This window comes from Artemia sp. Qi Xiang Cuo, chromosome 12 (assembly GCF_049724085.1).
Source record: "Artemia sp. Qi Xiang Cuo chromosome 12, ASM4972408v1, whole genome shotgun sequence".
NCBI lineage: Eukaryota > Metazoa > Arthropoda > Branchiopoda > Anostraca > Artemiidae > Artemia > Artemia sp. Qi Xiang Cuo.
In genome coordinates, this window is record NC_142805.1 from 71,470,804 (window position 1) to 71,497,265 (window position 26,462).

The 26,462-nt window shown below is 34.5% G+C and overlaps 1 protein-coding gene across 2 annotated transcripts in view; it reads right to left on the reverse strand.

Moving 5' to 3' along the window:
- Positions 1–1,774: 1,774 nt before the first annotated feature.
- LOC148946467 (dnaJ homolog subfamily C member 5-like) overlaps positions 1,775–26,462 on the reverse strand; it is a 28,469-nt gene continuing 3,781 nt past the window's right edge. The window contains exons 2-5 of one of the 2 annotated variants that reach the window (XM_089098481.1): positions 18,233–18,382; positions 15,229–15,468; positions 8,177–8,245; positions 1,775–6,718 (exon numbers count right to left, since the gene is read on the reverse strand). In XM_089098481.1, coding sequence (XP_088954607.1) covers positions 6,713–6,718; positions 8,177–8,245; positions 15,229–15,468; positions 18,233–18,376 — 459 coding nt within the window. In that variant the 5' untranslated portion in view covers positions 18,377–18,382 and the 3' untranslated portion in view covers positions 1,775–6,712. The remainder of the gene's footprint in view (positions 6,719–8,176; positions 8,246–15,228; positions 15,469–18,232; positions 18,383–26,462) is intronic. The other variant, XM_089098482.1, reaches the window with a different exon arrangement.

The following is a 26,462-nucleotide window of genomic DNA, read 5'->3' on the forward strand; positions in this document are numbered from 1 at the left end:
TTTTATCATCATGTTATATTTGATGGATTCTGATGTGTATACAATAGAGCTTAAGTTAAACTTTAGCTTAAAGGGTGGAGAAACTGTAAGGAGTCATAAAACTATTTGTGTTGTAATTTCTGTTCCTTTTCAGTTTTAAAGTTACTTTTTACTTCCTTGTGAAATATAATCTTTTTGGTTTGATTTCCTTCATTTTTAAATTTGTTTATTATAAATAAATTGAATATTATTATTATACTACTTCTATAGCTCATTTCCCCTGCCTAACTCTCTTTGCACTACTGCATTGAGTGAAAATACCTTGAGAGAGTATGAACAAGTTTAAGACAATGTTATATAAGATAAAACGTTGCAATATAATAAATATAATAAGATATAACTTTTCGTTACATAGGATGTTCTTTTTTGCTGAAGCTAATTACGATTGAAGAAAAAGAAGTAATTCTGAAAAGCTAAGAGGTGTGTCGTGTAATTTTATGCTTCTCTATATTTTCCACTAATGATACCATTGTCGGGCACACTAAAAAATGGTTCCCTTCCCTCCCAGATGATTTTTTTTCTCCTCCGAACCGCTTCTAAAAATGTTGGTATTCTTTTGTTACCACATTGTATTAACGACAAGTGCCAGAATTCTCCACTCTCCTGGTTAAAAATACCAGAGTTCCCTTAATGAAAGTTCCAACTTAAAACTTTATAATCCCTTTAAAGATTACCGATTCAACTACTTTCTGTGAATCAGGGCCTTTCCTTTTTAAAATGGGGATTCATTTTTGGGACCTATTCAGCACCGACCAACGCAACAATCTTGAAGAGACGTATTTTTTTGCTATCACTCGTTGCCATTAAGTATAAAATATTTTTCTAGATAATACGCAACTGCTGATGATGGTCATGCGATGAGTGGGGGGGGGTGACTAAAGTTGTCCCAACTTCCTCTTTGCCAAGGTTCAGGCTCCATTGCTTACCTTTCGGTCACGTACACTTGTCAAGGATCGGCTTAATGCACTAATGTCAAATGCCATACACATCAGATACGCAACACCGAACACAAAATATTAAAATAAGAAGCGTAATAGCAGGATGCTAAATCGTACAAAAAGATGCTGTGGCCGAGAAACAGAAATATGATCATATAAAATAAAGAAGGATCTGAGACTGAATAAGAAGCAGAGAAGGTTCAAATTTTTGTTGGCTTAACTTCATAATTAGTAAGGACTTACGTAGCATTAGCTTCTCAGTTATTGCAACGTAAATTATCTTTACTTGGATGTTTTGGACATAAGAGATATTCAAACATACACCGCTTTGATAACCTGGCAACGCATAGTGTCATTCAATTTACCTCGCTACTTAACCGTGAATAGATTCAAACTCCTATAGGGGGTTCACAATGCAATAAGGTTTAGGCTTATCGAAGACAAACACAATGGACCCCCTTGGATTAGACCGCCAAAAAAGACAACTCAAAATTGAAGTCTTTAGGCTTATCGAAGACAAACACAATGGACCCCCTTGGATTAGACCGCCAAAAAAGACAACTCAAAATTGAAATCTTATTAAACAATGAAAAGGCGCAAGTTTGGCCAAGAAAAGAGTTGGTCAGAGAAATTCTCCGGTAGGTCATAGAAATGCAAGTATCCATATGAAATCGCATCAGTCTAACCCTACGAGCAGTCCTACAAACTACATGAAATTGATATATTGTTTATTCAACTTAAACTTTACAGTTTGGAATGAACAAATATTTGAGTATATAGAAGACATGCAAATACAAGACATGCAAATATAAATATGAAAGCATTACATCTAAAGTAACCAAAAATTCGCCTTATCTAGTGGTACAACCAAGAGGTTAAGGGGAGATAGGAGATGGGTCTGAATTCCCCCTCCCCCCAAGACACCATTAGGAATCCGAAATTTCATCATTTAATAAAGCTGATTAAATTTTTGTTTGAGATTAATTGAATGTTTCATCCATGCTTATGTCTTCTCCTGCTCTTAATACGAATCTTATGACGACACTGAAAACATCACATCAAAGTTCAATAATCAAACATAAAAAGATCGAGAGATGTCAATAAGTTTATCAACATCAAGAATTACCGCTATGCAGACAAGAGGAAATGATGTCCAACAAAATATCACGGAATTTTAAAATATAAAACATCTGAATATTGTCATATGGTTTCCAGAAAAATTGTTAAAAAACCTAACCGGCTTCGGAATCTTTTTTCAGCAGCAATTTCTTGTTTTTGCAATTTATGATTCAAGTTTTCAAAAAAACAAAACATTTCATAAGTTGAGCAATTATGAACCACTTTGTTGCAATTATGAACCGCTTGTTTAGCTGTAGGTTCATTTAAATTGCACAAGTTGCGTAAAAGTAGCATCTTCTCTTTTCATTAGCGAGCTTAACATGAAATATTGCAGGGGTTTGGAATTAGTAAACTAGTCTGCTGCAAGTTGCACCAGTACAAAGCGAAAAGAGGCAAACTCTAATTTTTCAATTCCCTATGAATGACGGACCAGGGACAAAAATCATTAGGGTCACAAGTCAAGCTGTTTGGGGGTGGGTCAAATTTACGACTGGATTGTCATTTTACCACCCATGATTTCACCAACACTTATTAAATTTGCGGCAACATATATATATATATATATATATATATATATATATATATATATATATATATATATATATATATATATATATATATATATATATTTCAAATCAAGAAAATAAGTAAATTAGTCGATATATCCAAAGTTAGAACAAGAGAAATAAAAAATAAAACACATTTTAGAAATAACATACCTACAACCAGTAGCGTCAATTCAAGAAAAACGTAGGGGGAGGGCTACTTTTTTTTAGCCGAGAGAGGAAATTTCACTGTTTTGTCAAAAAAAGATCGTGACCAAAAAATACTTTCCGCAATCACCCCCCATCTCCCCATTAATTTGGCCGTATGTGATACCCAAAAATTCGGACGATTTTACTGAATTGATCTAGTTGCACCAGGATTCAATTTATAAATCACCGAAAATCTGGTGGCGTCAAAACCGACTGACACTGAAAACTGAGCACTTATTCTTTATATAAATTTATTGTTTCTATTCTGCAAAGAGATATGTATTTCTTGAAAAAGAGAGTAAGAGTGGAAGAGAAAGAGAGACAAAAGAGAGATGGAGAGAAAACATCGCCTTTAGATGGTAATTTTAACCTTTGCCTTTTAATTCTTATTTTAAAAACATTTACGTTTAGATAGTATGTATTACTTGATAAAAGAGAATAAGAGTAGGAAAGAAGGAGAGATAGAGAGAAAAGCTCACCTTTAGATGGTAATTTTTACCTTTGCCTTTTAATTTTTACTTTAAATTTTTGCCTTTTAATTTTTACATTTATATTTAGACATATGTATTACTTGATAAAAGATAGGGCGAGAATGAACGAGGAGAGACAGGAGAGAGATGAAGAGAAAAAATTACTTTTAGATGGACAAAACACCACCTTTAAGACGCCGAGATATACGCAACACTGAATATTCCCTTAAAACGAATTTCGAAACTCCCTAACCACAAAAAAATACCGTCTATTAAAGGTGTCACCAAGTAAGGGTTGAAGGAGTGGGATAAGGAAGAATGAACACTGCACGCAGAATGTTGCTTCGCCGGCACGTGTTCTTTTACTAATTTTACATAAAAATAATTTCTAATATTGATACAGGGCAATTAAGCACATCATCCAAGGAGGATGCATTGGGTTCTCCAAATTTGGGATCCTTCTAAAATAAATTCACCAAGACTTATGTATTCCTTTTTTTTGCTGGTAAATTTGAAATCCTTGATCTCATAGGTCACCTCTCAACCTGAAGTGTAAATAACAAGGCGAAACCAGGCGTCTGCAGCTCTAGACGGCTCACCAGAAACCGACAATCTACGAGCATGTGTCAAAAAAGAACACAAGTTTTGTCAATCCTTAAAAACCTAGCGGAAGGTGGGGGGGGGGGTGGGAGGGAGGGAGGGTGGATGTATTTTCAAAATTTAAGGAGGGTGATTTTTCTGTTTTTTTTTTTTTTAAACAAAAATACCAAAAATGACATGGTTCAATGAATTTACCAAATCACTTTTCAAAATCTAGAACGAAATGCCTTCTTTTTACAAAAATAATTTTTTGCACGTCGCATCCCTGTCTATGAACCGGATTTTGGAATTTTATTTTTGAGAGAATGACATGAAGCGGCATTCGAAACTCAGAAGACAATAGAAAACCTTAAAAATAAACATAAACTTTTGGCAAGGCTTGCGGATTTCTCTTTTTTCTAACAGTGCTTTATCGATGGCAACAGTGAAAAAAAAATGTTTTCACCATTCTCTAATAAGAAAAATTATTTTTAATTGGCGTAATTGGTAGAATTAGTGTAGTGTCTGATATCAGTTCATGACAGAAAAACGATTACAAAGCTTGGAAAAATACAAACTCCAAATATTAGATGACCTTGATGTTTTTATTGATACTAGCACCAGTTTCTACTCATATACTATTCATTCTCTTTGGCCTATATCTTGAAATTTATCCCCACTTAAATACTGATCACTCCTCGATATAGTGAAACAAATAACTTTAAACATGAAAACTATCAAAATTGTTGTTTTTAGATAGGCCTTTTAGATTACATCTCTTCAAAACTTTTGTTTTTTTTAGAATAGGGTTAGCTGTGTATAACTTGAAAACTTAATTAACTTAGAAAGCTGGCTGTTTAACAAAGAACTACATTGTGCATTTCAAATTTGCTTACTTGGAAATTAACTCCATTGATAGCGAGAAGGAGAGGGGTAAAGTGTCACAGACTCTTTTTCATGCCCCCACTTTGAATTTAATTTACATGGAGATACACCGTAAGTATCTTCTCAGATAGCCAGAGAGCAGACACCAGGCCACATTTCACATCAACAATAAAAGTGACAGAGACCAACGTGAGTTTTTCTTTCTAAGGGGAGTGTGATGATAAAACATTCAGTGTTAGGAGATAAAAGAATAATTTGATAACTTAAGTTAAGTGCGTCCAGAAATAATAAAAAACTTCTGTTTTGAGGGGGGGGGACAAACCCAAAGCCACTCATTCCCTGCGTATGCATAGTAATGCATAAAGACAAAATTCCAAAATTTCAAAATGTATAAATTCCAGTTTGAAACAGAAATTTGTTTAAGTTTAAATGCCATTCTAAAAATTACCTAGTTAAAAAATGTTTTTTTTTATCTTCTCAAGTACCACATACATCAGAGCGTAGTTATACGTTTACATAGATTAATCCCACAAAGTTCTATTCTTGCATTTAATCGCTTCTCCTCTCCAGGCAGCTGATTTCAACTCAATAAATGTTGGCAATATACACTTGACTATGTTGCTATGAGAGCACATGCGACAAACCAGCTGAATATGTTGATAGACAATTTTTATGTTCAGTTATCGACTCTTACATGAATTATTTAATTATATTTTCAATTATTCGAATTTGCTCAACTATCCGAATGAATATTGTAGAAATTCAGCCTAGAGACCCAGAAGCAATATCCGAATAGATAGGCTATAAGGATAAAAACGGAAAAAAACCTCCCCCTGAAGAAATTACTCAAATCTGCTTAATTATCGGAAAGAATATTGTAGGAATAAAATCTGTATGTAAGCCCTTCTGGCATGGAGACTCAGAGGTAATATCCTAAAACTTAAAAAAAATGTAACAATTTAAGGGCAAAATTGAAAAAATTGTAATCTTAGCCATAATCATTCAGTTTTTTAGGCTAAATCGCAGGAACTTCTCCTGCCCTGCCTACAAAGGCAGAAATTGGAGTGGGGCAATCCTTAGATTTTAAAAATCTCTTTTTTGGTAGATTCACTGAAAAAAAAAAACACACAAAAGGACAGAATTATACCCCTTCCCTCCTAGATGGCACCAGCGTGTAAGTTTTAGCACTAATATAACTAAAATATGCATTAACTACAATTTTTACCATTAAAACGTAAAATACAACAACAAAACTGGAATGTTCAGACATTAAACCTAACATTTCATTAAAATTTTCTAATCACCACATATTTTACTCCTTCTGTGAAAATAACTCAGCACTTATTAAAGCAGCTAGAGAGCAAATTTTGTTTACAAATGGGCCGCTTAGAATCGAAATCTGATCCTGTGCAGTTTACCGTGGTTAAAACTGGTACGGCTTAGCCAACACTGCACTTGTTAATCTTAATTTTTCTTATATCTATTCTTTGCATTTTCTAGTCTTTTTCTGAGTGAATATGGGATGTTAGAAATGTATTCCCTATGCTCCTGACATATATTTGAAAACTAAAATTCTGCCTAACTCACAACACATGCCAAAAATTTCAACTACTGGCAACACTAATGATAACACTAAAACGGCATACAGAATAAGTGACAGATAATACCTAAACGAACAAAACACCCAGTTAAGATGAAGAAGAATAAAAAAATCCTGCTCGTATCACTGAGTAGTTTTCCAATGCTATGTGACTAACCATACAATACGAATGCCAACACAAATATCTCTTCCGATAAGGCATGGGAAAAAGTACAAAGTAATTGGGTAAAATTCTTCATTAGGAAATATTATCTTCTAGGGGCTGGTTCTAATTCTGGTTTGAGCGACTTATTTTTTTCTTGGTTGGTTTTTTGCCATGGTCTTGTGCTACACCTAGAAATATACAAATATGAAAATGAACCAAGGATCAATGCCACTTAAACACGAACCTTTCCAAATGATTATTATTCATTAAATATAAACTGAACAAATATTTGAAGCAAACAATAGCAAGTTCGAGCATTCTAAGATTACTTATCCGGCAAGTTCGATTACTTATCCTTACCGTTCATATGACATAGATGATGTCCGAGGTTATTGGGATTACTACTTGAAACGGCCTGGACTAATTTTCAAATAAGTTACATTTGCTAACCCTAGAAAATTCAAGATAACTGAGGGTAATTGACGTCATATATTAACAAAAAATTCAATCTTTTCAGAAATAGAAATAATATATGAAATTATATGCCGAGAACAAAAAGGAAGATTAATTGTGAAATGTGGCACATCTTCAGAGGTTTCTCAATAAGCTATGTATACACAGGAGTACAAGTGGTTAATGTTGAAGTTATGTATACACTGGAGTACAAGTGGTTAATGCTGTTATTTGCCAAATTGCCTATAGCGTTTCAGTTGAAAAGTTGCCAGATAAGTATTTGTTTTTACCTTACGAATTACATCTGGGGAATTTAATATTGAGCAGACAAGGCGGATAAGGGATGCTCGAACGCGCTTCAAGTCTACTTTTTTTAAGCCTTGCCTTTTCAAAGATAAGTGTACCTCTTTTAAGTTTTAGAGTCAAACGCCTTGATTCAGTGTTAAGTTTTTACATCTAGAAACATCATGTTTCTCTATATCTCTTCCTTCAACTATATCTTGGTTAAGCAAATTCTCAAAATGTTCGGCCCATCTCTTTTTATTTTTTTCCTTATCGCTAATTGTGGCCCCATTTCTATCTTTAACTGGGCCAAGGACACATTGACTACTCCCTCTAAATTTGTTAACATGTCAGTACAATATTTTACAATCATGTCGTCTAGCTGCATCTACCAGATCCTCGGTAATTTTATCTATGGCCACCACTTCACACCTCCTTAGTTCGTATTTTAATGCTTTCTCCACTTTCTTTACATTTTTTTGTTTTCATATGATTTATTAGTAAGGTAATTCTTGTACAAGTCCTTTCTCCTTTCTATCAAACATAAAGCTTTTTCACTTATATTCTTAGCTGCAGTTCTAGCTTTTTTCCCTATGACACCTTCAGCAACTTCACAAATTATTTTTCTAAAATTATTCCAACCATCTTCCACATTATCAAATTTTAAACTCTCAAGTTTAGTTTCACCTATTCCTGGAAAATTCTCTCAAATTCTTATCCTGGAGTTTACCAAAATCATAACTTCCCGGGAAGAAGTTACGCTTCCGATATTTCAGCTTTAAATTAACCCTTGACACTACTAGATACTAACTAGGTTGAACTAAAATCCTTTCAATGTAAAAAAACAATAGGGGTTTAGCGAGCATTAATAAAAATCCCTTAAACTGAGAAAGAAAATGAAATAGAAGTACCATGCTGTTGGAAGATGTTGGTTGGGTCGTAATGGGAGGTTCACCATTAGTGCTTTCTGCTTGGACTCTCTAAAATACAAAAATAAAAACAAATGGGTAACTAAGATTACAGCTACTGTGATGGAAAACAAAAAATGCAAATTAAAAACACAAAGAAACAACACTAAAAGCTAAATTAGGGAAAAAAAAAATCAATGTAGTTACTACGATTGTAAACTTTCAGGGAAAATAGGTCCTGGCATATGTTTATGATGCTGTTGATTTTTTTTTAATCCCAGTAAATTAAACCGTACAGAGTCAAATCAATCAAGTCAACAAATCAAACGGTAGAGTCAATTAAAAAGAACCTTAATTTCTACTTTTTGATTTTAATACATCAAATATAAAGTCAAATCAGTCAAATATGACTGATTAAGACAGGATTCCCAAAAAATTATTTGGTCTCGATAACAAAAGAGCTTTTTCCATTTTGGTGATCTTTATTCTTTTTTGTTTAAAGTAATATACAAAATCATTGTTCCCTGGCCTTTTTCTTGTCATTTAACTGGGTTTGATCAAATTGGCTTCCGAAAAACACCATTTAAAGTTTGATAACAAAATGAATTTTTCTTATCATTTTCGATGTTATTCTAAACATGCAATAATTTTACTTTTTTTTATATACACAAATTATTTTTTAATCCCAAGAATTTTTAGTATAAACCCCGTTTATATCATATTTTATACATGCAATTGTTTGGTAATGGGATTTTTCTGTATTTTGGAATAATTTTTGGAAAATTCCTTCTGCCTATAATGTTATAATGTATTTAATGATATATGTTGTAATCTTATATGTTATGCTGCAATGGTAAGTTATATATGTTATAATGTATTATGCTATAAGGTAGAGAACCAATGAAAGACCTGAACGCTAAAGTCTAGAGAAAAGTAAAGCTGATTTGGTTAGATTGACTTCTCAAAAGATCAATTCAAATCTCCCTAATGGCAGGAAAATAACACCATCTTTATTTAAATATTTGCGACAACCACTTCTCTTTTGTAAAAGAAGAGAATCTGAAATCAGATTGTGCCTGATTAATTTTTATTAAATTAAATAATTAACATTATGAAATTAATTAATATTAAAATAAGCATTAATTAATAGTACTGATAGATTAGTATTATTTCTATTGTATAATAGTAGTAATAATAATAAAAATGAGCTAATAATAAATTAAAAGCTAATAAACTAATAGGAGTACAAATCTTAAAGCTAATTAAAATTTTCGAAGAGACTTTTAACCTGCAATTGAATTAATCTGGAAACCATAAAGAAGAAAAAAAATATCTAAAAAAATTTCCGCTTCACTTTATTTAAAAATTTATGTAGCATTTTGTGGTGCGTACCATCACAAAATTTTAAGGTTAATTCCCATCCCCCTAAAGAAGAGATATGCCTCTGAAGTCTTATTCTGGTATAACCATTTACAAACACTAGTCCTATATTCCAAATAATCAAGGATAAAAGTGAAAGAGAATGAAAGGAGGACACTTTCGTTTCCCTATAGTATCACAAGAATTACTATATTCGAATTTTAACCTTATTAAAAAAAAAGAACATAGTTCTAACAGTACATGCTTAAAGGGTGTCAAGTAAGAGCTTAAAAAAAAAAAAATTAAAAATACAAACGAAAAAACCCAAAACAAACACCATTTTGAGGTTTCGTTTGCGACTTCTTTGTATGAAATAAAACAATTATCTGTCAAAGTTTAAGAAATTACTTTAAAATAAAAAAAAAACTTAACAACATAAAACTATTTCTACTGTGAACATATTTAAATTTAGGTTTCCATATAGTAGATGCTACATATTGAACCATTATACGAGAATTTTTTTTTTAAGTCCTTCACAGTTGGAATTGGATAGTACAACTAAAAGTAGATCAACTTTATGTAGTATATGGGACCATTTACTAGGGAGGGGGGGGCTGGTCCACGAAAACAATTTTAAACAGCAAAACGGTATTAAATATCGTTAATATTTAGATTGAGCTTTTTTTTACTTTTTATGCAAAAAATTGTTATGTATATGTCATCCAAAAAATCAGATTTTTGCTAGTGTTATTTACTTTCTTGAGATAAATTTTGTTCTGAATATTTGGTAATTGTACCTCTATTATTCAATGCAAGCATGGAACCGTAAGTAATTACTTATTAACTTAAGACTTTGAAAAACGTTCAGTTTCAACAGAAAAGAATAAAATTTTCCTGAATATTTCAGTACTGTGCACTTCTTGTGTAGCCTACTATTGTGGTACCCCAAATGAGGTAATGAGGGGGGTCTAAAACAACCTTAAAAAAATAGATTATGCTACACAGTCTATCTATTTTTCAAAGTATGTACCACACGCTGATTCAGCCATAATGGTATGACCCAAAAGATAGAATTTAAATATATGACCGTCGAAGACCAAATAGAATATATAGCAACTCTTACCCCTTAAAACACCTTTTTATGAAAAGAACCTATTGAATTAAATAAAAAATGCTAAAACTCTAACACCAGGAATAACGGAAGCAATGCATTCCTAAGGTACCTAAGGTATCAATGTACCGCTAATTTAAAAATAGTATTGACTTTCAAACGGAAAATACGTATATAGCTACAACAGATATATATCGCATATGACAAATAGCAGGAACAATTTTGAAGCCTTTGAAAGTGTCACTTTAAGAGAATGTACGTTTTACAGGCATGCTTGCTTTTCGCCAGCACTGGTCCACAACCTACCACCAGAACATTCTGTATTTCATATCATTTCTTAGTAAAACACTATTTATAGCAGTTTCTTGGGGCCGTGGTAGGAGGTTCCATGGCGATATCTATTTTGGAACAGTTCGGAACAAGATAGCGATATTGTTTATATTGAGATAGTACATTTTTAAAAGCTCCAGTGCGTGTACTTGACAGTAGTACATACTTCTTGAATTTTAATAAATTATCAGTCAAACTACCTTTATTTAAAGTCAAAAAGTTGTTTTAACCTCCTGGTGGCTGGTTCAATCGGATCAATTGCAATTTCTTTATATTTATTTTCACCAAAAAGCTGAGCACAAAGTGCTTGGCACTCGCATTAATTAGCTGCAATAAAGTAGCGTCACAATTAACATTTAATTAAAATAATTGGAAGTTCAAAAATAAGATTTAATCAAAAGAAGCCTACGGAGCCTATGCAAGGTAGATGTTACGAGACACTGGATCCAGAACCTTTTGAGGCTTACGAACACCTTTACTGAAGGTAAGCATAGTGTCATCAGCTATTTCTCATCATATGGCAATACTACTACTAACAACTCACTGCAGCACCAAGCTACCCGAGGCCGACACAGCTACGCTCTTTCCCCCTCCATCCCAATATATCCAAATCCTCCCTCTTTACGCCCTCTCAAGAAGTTCCAATTTCTCTTAAATCTTACCTTAGGACATCCTCCCCTCCCGTTCGGGGACAACCTACTTTTCGTTAGACCCTAGACGGTTGGCCGACAGGGACAATCTTTGGCTATCTGTCATCCTTCATCCGCAGAAAAAGTCTTAGCCATCTCATCCTTTCTCTCATTATAGTCCTAAAAACCGAGATTAAACCAAATTTTTCGTACAACTTACTATTTAACATACCTGAGTTTCTTAAATATGGTGGCTCTGAGATTAGAAATAGGTGGGGTTAGACTGAAGATTATGAACATGATTTTTGAAAAAGGGGAAGTACCTAAGGATTTTTTAGCCAAGTAATTACCGTTTACGCCAAGTAGTTTAGCCAAGTAATTACCAAGTAACGATTTTTTTTTAGCCAAGTAATTACCGTAATACATTAAAGATGGTTGGAGAAGTGAGGATGTCAAAAGTAGAATAACCAAGGCTCAGGGTGTTTTTTCACAGTAAAAAAAAAGTTTGGAAGAATAGGAAGATAAGTCTGCAAACCAAGATTAGAATATTGGAAGCTACAGTGATGACAGTGGTTAAATGTGGCTCTGAAGCATGGACACTCCATAAAGCGGATGAAGATTTGCTAGATGTTTTCAAGAGAAATTGCTTAAGGATTGCTGGGTAAGGGCTGACTGACCGTATTTCAAACAATGGGCTATACGAAAAATGTGGTTCAATACCGCTCTAGGGCTATAATGAAAGAAAGGTTGAGGTGGATAGGGCACGTTGTGGGGATGACAGATTGCTGAAGATAGTTCTTTTCGGCCAACAGTCTAGGGATAAACAGGAAGCAGGTCGTCCTTGTCTGGGGTGGGAGGACGTCATAAAGAAAGATTTAAAAGAAATGGGAACTTCATGGCCGGCCATAAAAAGGGAGGCTTTGAATAGATTGGGATGGAGGAGGAGCATGCGTGGCTGTGTTGGCCTAAGGCGGCTAGGTGCTGAAGAGAGTTGTTAGTAGTAGTAGGAGTAGTAGTTAGTCAGTAGGGTACCCAAAGCAATCCATACACAATTTCTCTAGAAAACATCTAGCAATTCCTATTCTATTTTCCACAGCACCCATGTTAAAGAGCGACACTCGACCACCATCATCACTGTAGCTTCTAATATTCTAATTTTGGTTCACAGACTTACTTTCCTATTCTTCATAACCTAGTGTTGAAAAAACAGCCTTTTAAAATTACCCCTATGCTACTTTTAACATCTTCACTGCACCCACAGTCCTTACTAATAATGCTAACTAGGTAAGGGAAGCTATCCACTTGATCGATGTTCACGTTACCCAGCATCAACACTTGACCTTAACTTAGTCCTAATCTTAGGGACTCAGTCTTCTAGCTATTAATTTTCAAACATATTCTTGGAACTTGAACTCACAATACCTCTAAAAGTTCATTCATTTGATAACAACGTTACCTATGATGCTTAAATTATCAGCATAATCTAAGCCATGGAAAATTTTTTCCTCCCAATTTGATTCCGTGTTCACTCATTGCCTTTGATGTTATCGTTTGGACAAAGTCTATGAAAATGATCCATATAAATTGGGATAGAACACAACCCTGCTGAACTCTTACTCCTGCTTAACTCGCAACTAACCTCATTTCTTATCTTAAGCATGGCAATGTTATTCTTCTACCTACAACTAATCACTTTTATGTATTTATCTGGTATACCATACAAGGATAAGACTTTTGCTAAAGCTCTTCTGTCACCTGAATCAAACGCTTGGTAATAATGTATAAAACTGAGAACTGAGAGCGTTTTATGACTCAGGCACTTCTCAATTATCATTGTAAGAGCGAAAATTTGGTGGACATATCCTATACTTTTCCTAAAATCAAACTGTTCCTCTCTTAACACTTCATCTACAGGCTCTCTAAGTCGAAAAAACATCTTCGTACTAAGTAATTTGCTTCCTACAGAAACCATGATAGTGCCTATAGTTAGCACACTCACTCTTATCACCTTTCTAATGGAGGAATTTGATTAGTTTTCCTAAAATCGCTAGGTACTTTTTATTTTCAAAAATCATTTTCAAAAAGTAAAAGTCTTCAGTAACTTATCTTTAACTTCACAACCACCATATTTAAATGAACTCATTTACTAAACTATTAGCCATTGGGATCTTATTATTTTTAGTCCTTTCAGTACTGTCACTAATTCTTCCACACAAAATAATTCCTCCTTCACAACCAAGGAGTCAAAACTTTTCTATTTTCGTCTATATCTTTTCCTGTAACTCCCTCCCGGTTTAGCACACTCAAAATGTTATGCTAATCTCTTTGACTCTTTCCTTCTTACTAATCGTGGCCCCTTTCCTATCTTTAACTGGGATGAGTACAGACTGACTATTCCCTTTCAATTTATTAACATACCAAAGCAATATTTATACCGTCTGGCTGCATCTTCCCAATCTTCAGCAATTTTATCCATGGCATCCACTTCAAACTCCTTAATTCACACTTTAATGCCTTCGCTACTAACATTATATCTTATCTTATTTATCTCATCTTTATCTCATTTCATTTTATATTCACATGATCTATCAATAAAATAATTGTAATACGGCCCCTCCCCCTCCTATTAAACATAAAGCATTTTCACTAACATTACTAGTTGCATTTTTAACTTTCTTCTGTAAGACACCATCAGGGATTTCACAAACTATTTTCCTAAAATCATTCCATCCATCTTCTACATTGTCGAATATTAAACTCTCAAGTTTAGTATTCAAGTGTTCCTGGAAAGTTTCTCCCAAATTCTCATTTCGGGGTTTATCAACGTCATAAATTACCAGAAGCTAGTTATTCTTCCTAAATTTTTAGCTTTCAATTAACCCTAGACGCTACTAGATGGTAATCTTTTTTTTCACATCAATAACAGCAGTCCTATATACCTAAGTATCTTTTATTGATCCTGCAGTCTTTGGTTTAAAATAGTATAATCAATAAGCTTAGCCATCTTAACATGATGTGAATACCATATGCACTTATGGGTCATTTAAGGACCAAACACCATATTGGTTATAACTAGATTGTTATACCTATAAAATTGTAGCAGTCTGTAACCATTACTGTTTTCTTTTCCTACACGAAAGTTACCTAGGCTAGTGTACCATCTATCCCTTTTTCTACCAACCTGGGCATTAAAACCCTCTGATAAAATATACCCGGTTTCTACCTGTTACCCTTTCCATTTGTTCCTGCAGCTGCAGGTAAAATTTATCTAAGTCACAACTATCTTGATCAGTCGGTTCCACAGGGACATATACTAATATGACCGATATCCTGCACTTTTTAGTCATAAAATGAGCGACTAGCAGTCTATTATTAATACATTCCCAACCTGATATGATCTGAAAATATTATCTGAGTTCAAACCTTGACTTGACTCATTATAGCTGATCAATTAAAGCGCGACCTTTTGGCATGTTTAGAGTTATATAACTTTAAAATGTTGTATTAAAAGTAGTGCGCAAGCGTCAACTATTTTGTATGCTATTAAATCGAAAAGTTGACTTTCTGATATGTGAGAATCATATGCGATTCGTTTGGTTCAAACTGAAAGGAAAAAGAATAAATACCGTTAACGAGCAGCATTCGGTTCCGCAGCAACATTTACAGCAAAAATAGCAGAAGACTCCACAGCAAAAGCAGCCACCGGTTAAGAAAAAGATACAAAGCAGCGAAATCTTCCCTATGCAGTTACCACCCCAGCATATCCATGGTTTAGCATATTCAAAGTCGGTTGGTCCAAACTTGTCATATTGTTTTCGTTTTGTAGGATGACTCAAAATTGAGTAAGCTATCTCGATTTTTTGTAACTAGAAGAAGAGGAATAAAGAAAAAAATCACAAAACGGGAAGAACTAATATGTTGTATATATATACGAAACGTAGATACTTTGCTCTCAACGATCGTGCTGCTTTCGTCAAATCGCAAGTGACAAGCTGTTTTCAAAAATTTTACGAAATATTTACCTTCAGGATAAGTTTTGGGAGATCAACTAAGAATTATTACCCAGATAATTAAAAATTTTAATTTGCTATTGTAATATTTTTCAATCGTTCAAGAGATTGGCTAGATTTCTAAAGAACTTTCTAATAAAATATCTGAAAATAAATTATGTCAAATTTCATGTGCAGTCATCTGCACGCAAAATTACCCTCTAATTTTTGATTGCGTATGAAAAGAATATTCCCAGGAGCGTATATTAATTGGTACGAAATACCCAACAAAGATTTTGTAATGAATAAACAATTAGTAATCGAAAATAAATGCCTATAAATGAAGAAGTTTCAGTGATACTACAGCATAATAAGATGATTCCGCAATGTTCGGGCTAAACAAGAATAAATCGCAACCGTTGAAAAACAGCATACCCTTTCTAAAGATGAACAGGCAGGGTTTCCACCCCTAATGATTTATCACTATTTCTAGTGTTTTTTCTTAAATTGTTTAAACAAGAAAGTCACTGAATCAGCATACAAATCACTAGATTATTGAAGAAAACCACTAAATCTACCACAAAAACAATAGAATCTAGGGATTTTGTTTTTCACCGGGTGGCAACCCTGCGGAGAGGGGAGTCTGATTTTTAAGAGGCTGGTTTTTGGCGGCAACATTAATTTCTTACGCCTTTATCGTGGGTATTTTTACATCGACATTTTAAAACTTTCAAGGGGGATTCAACCCTCACCAAGGACCAACTCACTCAGAAACATTTATGCAACCATTGATCACAACTATTCAACCAACCACGATTCCACAAGGATATAATTTTAGAAACGTCGCGGGTTATAGATATTTTAGAATAAATTATTAATTGTCTTTTGTGTTATTTCGTTATTTCCACACTTACACTTTAAAATCTACAAGGGGACTTCACCCCCTCACTAAGGATCGTCTCGCTAGAAAACTCCTATGAAAACACTGATAAGTATTAATATTACTTTTTATCTTTAATAACACTACTATTCTACAAGGAAATTACTTTAGATAAATCTTCAATTTTAGATAATTAAAACAAACAAGGATTGGAGACTAGAAACATAACAAATAAATAGGAGCTATAATTGACAAAAAACTTTCGTTAAAGTACCATATCTCAAGCGTTGAGATGAAGATGTAAGGAACCTTTATGCTATTATTGCTGTGGGCAGACTCACATAACTGTTTCAACGTTTGGGTCACAAAGACCCATTGTGTCCAACCTTAAAAAACAATAGCTGTCCGCATTTTCAGGGGGTCTACCACTGTTTTTCCCATATGAGAATTTTAGCTTTATACTTGCATATGAGAGGGGAAAGGGGGTAAAGCATGGCATACATTAAATATCTAGCCTAATCTAGGTACATTCCCCCCCCCCTAAACCGCAAAAAACTTTAGTTTAAACATTGTAAACCCAATGACAAACCAAGCTTTGCAATCCATTTTCCTATCGAAAGAAACCCACATCTTCCCTATATAATATAGTGCGTGTGTTACAGATAGTACATAAGTACCATGCTTTGTTCCAGCTTTAAAATTCTTGCGTCAAAAATTGGGCAGTATATTCTAAGATTAGACTCAAGCTAAAAAAAATAAGCCCTTGTTATTAGGCTCCAGTATTTACTATCAATACATTTAAAATAGTTAGGATTGTATACGGTTAAAATATTCAAACTAATTACATATTTACAAATACAATTTAGACAAAACCAAGGGTGAAAAAAACATAAAAGTTCTATGCGGTATAATAGAACTTTTATAGAGATTTAACTCTTGAAATAATGATTGGCTGCCCAACTACTGGGTATCTTACCCTATAACTGTACTAGGTTTTGAAAACCGGTGATTCCGTTCTTAAACCTTTCACACAAAAATAAGACTGCGCCGCTAGGCTTGCCGTGTTGAGATATGGGGAGGTCTGTCCTTAACTCAAGATCAAATTCCGGTGTATACACTAGGTTTTAGTAGAAGACAGCCGATTATGGAAACCATTTGACAGGTGGCTTCCCCGGGTGAAATCGGTTATTTTAAATTCCTTGCATGACTTCGAAAAGTTGTGCTGTAAAACACTATAACCACAAATACCTTAAGTCTAAAAATAATCAGAGAATTGATATACCCACTACCCCTTAAGAAGTGAAGTTAATCCTATTAACATATACTGAGTATGATTAAAATATAATACTTTAGAAACAAATTTGGGCTATATATTTGCACATTAGGGGGAGGGGGGTTAAGTATAGCAGGTCCGCATGCAAAATGTGTTAGCTACAATTATTCTGCATATTATGAAGTAAGAATTGTTTTCTAACTTCACACTGTTCCGATACTTCACCCGACCGCCCCCTAATGTGCAAATATATGACACAAACTATATATTTCCCATCTATTCTGTTGCTTCTCTTTGTCTTTTCTCACGCTAAGGTGAAAGAAACTAGCGAAAGAAAGCGGTTAACAATCCCTCAATGCATGAACAACTTGAGCGGTAGTGGGTATATCATATAAGTACCAATAATCATACATCAGCTACATAGAAGCCAACTAACGTTAAGTAAAAAATGAAACCAAAATTATAAATACTCTCAAAATTATACATACTGTGAGAGCAGCATCTTCAGGGTCATTATGATCTCTATTTGATTGGAACCTGAGTTTTTGTTTTTTATAAGCTTTCCTAACATCCTCCTTTGACGCATTGTTCTCTACCTCCAATATTTCAAACAGTGAATCACTGTGGGGCATTTTTACCTGAAAAGTAATGTAGTCTATTTACCAAATCTTTCAGGAAGTTATGTGCAATGACCAATGATTATGCTAACTATTATAAAAGATGATTGGTGGCTATTGTGTTGAGGATTGGGTTATCACATGCCTGAAAGAATGCATTTCAACGCCTAAATTGTTAAACTCCCCATGGGCCTTCACACTGGTAGAGTTATATAGGAGGTTATAGGAATTAATCTCTTATCTCCCTCCATTTAAACCAAGATTGAATAAGGTTGAATTGGGGTTATACATCCTATTTTATTACAAAAAATTATTTTACATTAATTCTAATGCTTTATATTGATACACTAAACTGATATGGTTTATGATATAATTATGTATAAGTGTTTTTGTCTTCCTCAAAACTCTTCAAGTTTTTGTCTTCCTTGAATATGTGAGGACCACGTATAAGCCTGATGTCCATCATCTATAAGTTTGATGATTTTTGGATCAGTACAAGTGTTTTCTTATATGTGATTAATGGACTTGACATCTCTTTTGACTGAATTAATGGACTTGTGAGCGGTGATTAAATACTGGATTTATCAACAAAACTGCAATAGCCCAGATTTATCAACTTAACTACAACAGAATGGATTCATCGACATCTACCTGCTTCTCCTATCCCTTGAAATAAAGCCGTATAAACTTCAAAACAGGCTCATTAAACTGGATATCAAAGAGCCAGTGCCCTTTTTAATAGTCGAAAGTGATTGAAGGGCAACTAGCCCCCCCCCCCAACGCCCATCATTCCCCCAAACACATCCAATCAAAATTTTGAGATAACCATTTTGTTTAGCTTATTTGATTTCCAGATAGAAAATATATTTTTGAGGAAGATACTCCCCCACAACCCTCAGGGCAAGGGTTTTGAGTTATGCCCTGGGGGCATATAAGGTTTTTATAGAAGAAGTTGTCATAGAAACTTCAAAACAGGCTCATTCGATTGGAAATAAAAGGGCTAGTACCCTTTTTAATAGTCGAAATTGATTGGAGGGCAACTAGCCCCCCCACGCCCATCATTCCCCCAAATACATCCAATCAAAATTTTGAAATAGCCATTTTGTTCAGCGTAGTTGATTTCCAGATAGTAAATATGTTTTTGAGGAGGACACTCCCCCACAACCCTAAGGGCAAGGGTTTTGAGTTATGCCCTGGGGGCCTATCTGGTTTTTATAGAAGGCGTTGTCATAGAAACTTCAAAAAAGGCTCATTCGATTGGAAATTCCAAGGGCTACTGCCCTTTTTAATAGTCAAAAGTGATTGGAGGGCAACTAGCCCCCCCCCATACGCCCATCATTCCCCCAAACACAACCAATCAAAATTTTGAGATAGCCATTCTGTTCAACTTAGTTGAATTCCAGATAGAAAATATATTTTTGAGGAGGATACTCCCCCACAACCCTCAGGGCAAGGGTTTTAACTTATACCCTGGGGACATATGAGGTTTTTATTGAAGGCGTTGTCGTAGAAACTTCAAAACAGGCTCATTCGATTCGAAATTAAAGGGCTAGCTCCCTTTTTAATAGTCGAAAGTGATTGGAATGTAACTAGCCCCCCTCTCCCCCCACGCCGATCATTTCCCCAAACACATCCAATCAAAATTTTGAGATAGCCATTTTGTTCAACGTATTTGATTTCCAGATAAGAAATATATTTTTGAGGACACTCCCCCACAACCCTCAGGGCAAGGGTTTTAAGTTATACCCTGGGGCTTATAAGGTTTTTATAGAAGGCGTTGTCGCAGAAACTTCAAAACAGGCTCATTCGATTGGAAATTAAAGGCCTAGTGCCCTTTTTAAGAGTCGAAAGTGATTGGAGTGCAACTACCCCCCCCCCGACACCCATCTGCCCTGGGGATATATACGGCTTTTATAGAAGGCGGTGTTGTAGAAACTTCAAAATAGGCTTATTTGATTGGAAATTCAAAGGGCTAGTGCCCTTTTTAATATTCTAAAGTGATTTGAGGGCAACTAACCCCCCTCTGACGCCCAACATTTCCCCAAGCGCATCAAACCAAAATTTTGAGACATCCATTTAATTACACGTATTTTTAAACTATCGAAATTCGGTCTTTGAGCAAGACAATTGCCCCCAGCCCTTAAGGAAAGGGTTGTAATTTAAGGATTCTCCGAATCCTTCCCATTATTTCTTATGGAAGGGATGCTCGTATAAACTTTGGAGAGGTCGCATTTGACTGAAAATTGAAAGTTCTCGTTCACTTTTTCAGAGTCAAAAGAGATTGGAAGGTGACTAGCCCCCCCCCCTCGTCCACGCCCTAAATGCATCAGAAAAATTTTTTGAGATAGACATTTTTTTAAAATAGTTCAAAGTTCTGATCAGAGGCAATGCAGTAGCGTTGCCTATAGTAAGGGCCATACGGCTCCAATGTTTTATAATTATTTTTTTTCCCAGAGGCATTTCACATGGAAGGAGTCGTCGTGGAAGCTTCAAAGGGGGCTCATTCAGCTGGAAATCGAGAGTTCTAGTGCCCTTTTTAATAGTCGAAAATGATTGGAGGGCAATTACTCCCCCCACGCCCATCATTTCCCCAAATTCATCCAATCACAATTTTGAGATAGCCATTTTGTTCAGCGTAGTTGATTTCCAGATAGAAAATAAATTTTTGAGAAGGATACTCCCCCACAACCCTCAGGGCAAAGGTTTTTGAGATAGACATTTTGTTAAAATAGTTCAAAGTTCTGATCAGAGGCAATGCAGTAGCGTTGCCTATAGTAAGGGCCATATGGCTCCAATGTTTTATAATTATTTTTTTTTCCCAGAGGCACTTCACATGGAAGGAGTCGTCGTGGAAGCTTCAAAGGGGGCTCATTCGGCTGGAAATCAAGAGTTCTAGTGCCCTTTTTAATAGTCGAAAATGATTGGAGGGCAACTATCCCCCCCACGCCCATCATTTCCCCAAATACATCCAATCAAAATTTTGAGATAGCCATTTTGTTCAGCGTAGTTGATTTCCAGATAGAAAATAAATTTTTGAGAAGGATAGTCCCCCACAACCCTCAGGGCAAAGGTTTTTGAGATAGACATTTTGTTAAAATAGTTCAAAGTTCTGATCAGAGGCAATGCAGTAGCGTTGCCTATAGTAAGGGCCATACGGCTCCAATGTTTTATAATTATTTTTTTTCCCCAGAGGCACTTCACATGGAAGGAGTCGTCGTGGAAGCTTCAAAGGGGGCTCATTCGGCTGGAAATCGAGAGTTCTAGTGCCCTTTTTAATAGTCGAAAATGATTGGAGGGCAACTATCCCCCCACGTCCATCAATCCCCCAAACACATCCAATCAAAATTTTGAGATAGCCATTTGTTCAGCGTAGTTGATTTTCAGATAGAAAACATGTTTTTGAGGAGGACAATCCCCCCTCAACCCTCAGGGCAAGGGTTTTAAGTTATGCCCTGGGGGCATATAAGGCTTTTATAGAAGGCGTTGTCATAGAAACTTCAAAAAAGGTTCATTCGATTGGAAATTCAAAGAGATAGTGCCCTTTTTAATAGTCAAAAGTGATTGGAGGGCAACTAGCCCCCCCCCCTTACACCCATCATTCCCCCAAACACATCCAAACAAAATTTTGAGATAGCCATTTTGTTCAGCGTAGTTGATTTCTCGATTGAAAATATATTTTTGAGGGGGACAATCCCCCACAACCCTCACGGCAAGAGTTTTAAGTTATGCCCTGGGGGCATATAAGGTTTTTATAGAAGGTGTTTACGTAAAAACTTCAAAACAGGCACATTCAATTTGAAATTCAAAGGGCTAGTGCCCTTTTTAATAGTCAAAAGTGATTGGAGGGCAACTAGCCCCCCCCCTCACACCCAATATTCCCCAACACACCTCCAATCAAAATTTTGGGATAGCCATTTTGTTCAGCGTAGTTGATTTCCAGATAGAAATATGTTTTGAGGAGGACAATCCCCCACAACCCTCAGGGCAAGGGTTTTAATTTATGCCCTGGGGGCATATAATGTTTTTATAGAAGGCGGTGTGGTAGAAACTTCAAAAAAGGCTCATTCGATTGGAAATTCCGAGGGCTATTGCCCTTTGTAATAGTTGAAAGTGATTTGAAGGCAACTAACCCCCCTCTCAAGCCCTCCTTTTCCCCAAACACATCCAATCCAAATGTTAAGACAGCCATTTTATAAAACATAGTTTTAAGTTCTAGAAATTAGGTCTTTGAGGATTACAACTCCCCCAAAGCCCTCAGGGCAAGGGTTGTAATTTAAGGATTCTCCAAATCCTTCATATTACTTCCTATGGAAGGGATGCTCGTATAAACTTTAGAGAGGGCTCATTAGATTGAAAATTGAAAGTTCTTGTTCACTTTTTTAGAGTCAAAAGAGATTGAAGGGCAACTAGCCCCTCTCCCTCCTCCACGGCCTAAATGCATCTGATAAAAATTTTGAGATAGACATTTTGTTAAATAGTTCAAAGTTCTGATAACACCCTTATCTAAACCCCCAAAGCTTGATTTTCATATTCAATCTAAGCATTACTCGCTTTAACATCTATTTATTCATTTATATTATTACTTGTTGTATGTTTTTTGCTATGACTGTTTATTTAATTTCTGTTCGTTTTGGGTTTAATTTATTGTTTAATAGTAATTTTTGGTTGTTTTGAGTTTGAATTTTAAAAGGTATTTATATCTGCTTAGCTTAACTTTAAAATTGATTTTACTTTTTTTTGAAAAACTTATTTTTCGGAAATTTTTTTTAATTAATAACACAAAACTCTGGTGTCGACACAGCCCACCAGGGCCCGGGGGTAGGCGTTGTAAGTTATGCCCTGGGGCATAACTTATTAAAGGGGGTTTATAACTTGTGGGAAGGGGTTTTGTATGGGGAGAACACATAGGAAATCTATCATAATTATCCAATTTTAAAGTTAAAATACATACTCTGTGATAGATACAAAACTGCTTTGGCATACAAATCCTATTAAGGTCAATTCCAAACAGTTGTGATCCCTTTATGTCAGCAAGTGAAATGGTCTAAACCCCCTTATTGGAGTTATTTTTTCAATCCATTCATTGCTGTCAATCGCTGTCCACAAGTTATGCAAGCTGTCTATTGTTCATATATAAGGTTTTTATCAAATAGGTAATTGTATAGACTTTGAAAAAAGCCACATTCGAATTAAATTGAAAGTTCTAGATCCGTTTTTTAAAGTCAAGAATAATTGGACAGTAAGCATCCCCCCCCCCCATGCCAAAAAAAACCTGAAACTTTTTGCAATCAAAAACAAACAAAAATTAATTTAAAAAAAACTTTCTAAAAAATAAGTTTTTCAAAGAAAAGTAAAGGCCATTTTAAACTTAAGGTAAGGAGACACAAATACCTGTTAAAATTCAAACTCAAAACGACCAGAAATTACTATTAAAGAATAAATGAAGCCCAAAACGAACAGAAGTTAAATAAACAATCATAGCAAAAAACAAACAAGTAATAATATAAATGAATAAACAAATCTTAAAGCCAGTAATGCTTAAATTGAATATGAAAACCAAGCTTTTGCTATTGAAGTATAAATGAATCTTAAAACAAACAGAAATTAAATAAACAATCAATGCAAACAAACATACAGTATATATTAATATAAATGAATAAATAAATCTTAAAACGAGTGAAACTTATTTTGAATATGCAAGTCAAGTTTGAACCAAATAAAAATGACTACAAACAAGAGTTTGGGTATCGCCTCACTGCAAAAGCCTAAAACCTACTGCATTATTGGCGCTTTACTAAAGACGAATTATATTACAAATGTTTTTTTTTACACTTAATATTGAAAATAAATATTAAAATTACAGTAAAATATAGAACTGATGAGCTTTTAGCAATTAATATCATTATGCATCAAATATTCAGTTTAATTTATTAGTTCTTTTCAAGATTTGTCAAGACCAATATAGTTTCACGACAAACAAAATTTGGATAGTGCCCCCTTCTTTAACGGTAAAAACCTAAAGCCTTCTGCGTCATTGGTGCTTCACTGAAAACGAATTACTTGTATATTACAAATTTATTGTTTTCCAGTTCTTACAGCATTGAAAATGAAAATAAATTACAGTGAAAAAAAAAACTTGAACTGATGGATCTTTCAACAATTAATATCATTACATATCTAATATTCAATTTGATTTTGTTTATACTTTTCAAGACTGTTCAAGACTCATATAGTTTTGCCATTTTTTCTAACTAATTGTGTTGGTTTGTTATGAAAACATTCTATGGCTTCTAGACATTTCTATTTGAGCGGAAAACTGCAACTCAAACTTTGTGGAACATGCATTTTCTTGCATGAAACACCAAAATATAATAAAATGTCAAGTTTCAGAGTGTTCCACCACTTGCAAGCAAGTGCCATTGGTATTTTTTAATCCGCATGGTCAATTTAGGGGGTGAAGGGTAGGCTAATTCTCGTAGCAGCCCCATTCCATCATGGTATGATTCACACTTTCAACACCTGGTGTCTGGACTATCATATAATCTAACAAACATAGAACTACCCCAAATCAGTATCTGTTGATTATATTAGTGATCTTGGTATTATTTTTGATAATCACCTGAGGTTTGAGTATTGAGGTTTAGAGTTTTAGCTGTAAAACATAATGCAAATAACAGTTTACTTTGCATCAAAAGAATTTAACCTGCAAAGCTTTAAAACACCTTATATGACAATGATGTCACCTACTGCTTATCTGTGTTGGATACTGCTCATCAAACAAGAAAATATAATCTACTAAAAAAGTGTATTGAAGCCTATTGAAGAAGTCCAAAGGTGGGAATTTAAATTTGTTCCTTATTTGAGATATTTACTTTATGGACACAGGCTAAGCTGTTTGGCTAAGCTTACCATCCCTGCAATTCAGAGGGACAAATTAGAATTAGTTAATATATTCACATTGTTAAAGGTGTTGGTAATTTACCTTGTAGTGGTTTCTTTTAGTTTAGCCTAGTCAGCTAAACTGAAAGAAACCACTAGTTTCTTTCAGGTGTTGGTAATTTACTTTGTAGTGGTTCCTTTCAGGTGTTGATAATTTATCTTGTAGTCGTTTCTTTCAGTTTAGCCTTGATTCAAGATTCATTTAATAAAAACAGCTTTGAAAATGTTGGCCTAGGCTACAACTAAATTATACTATTTTTTTTTTTTTTTTTTTACAACAACAACAAACTACAAGGTGAACTAATCACAGACAATTAAGTGCACTGACATAAAAAGGAAAAAAGAGTTTGTATAACAATTGACACTGCACATCTCATCAGTTTGATTTTATTCCTGCTTTGGGTAGGCAGATGCTTTGTACAATGAGGTGGCTGCAACAAACTTGCAAGTAATGAGTGTCCAAACTTGCAGACAAGTTCATATTTGCACTCACAGAGTTTTTTTTGGCAACTTGAGAGTAGATTCATAAGACACATAATTTGCATAAGAAACATCTTAAAATGGACTAACTGACTTGCAAGATAGTAAACACCTTATAGGCTAGGTCTGCATTTGAGCGGCCCTAGCCTATGTTAACTAAAGCTACAGCATAATGGATGTACACAAGCTGGGATGTAAAAAATTAAACAGGATGAACAAAATTTTGCAGTTAAAAATTAGCTACCCAAAATTATAAGATCTTCCATTTGGTTTTATTTTCAAAGGATAACACTGTAAGAAAGCAATTTTTAGAAACAATAAAATTTATAACATTTATTTCTTTAATCAAGAAAGGAATATTGACCAAAAAGATTGGCATTCAGCAACATCACCATTTCTGTTTAAAAACTTTTAGATGGCAAAAACTACTTTGAAGACAAAGTTGTTGGATAAGGAGTATGTTTTTTGGATAAGGTCATTGGAGCCCAATTCATTAATATGAGTATATCTCAATTTACGCAGGTTCAAAGATCAACAAATACATTTCCTAAATAAAAAAACAAAAACAACAATGATATGGCTTAAAATTCTACACAAATAATTAGGATTGCATGTTCAGAACTAAAGCCAGAGAAAAAGAAACTGATAACTGAAAACTAAGGTAAAATATTGTTTTATCAAA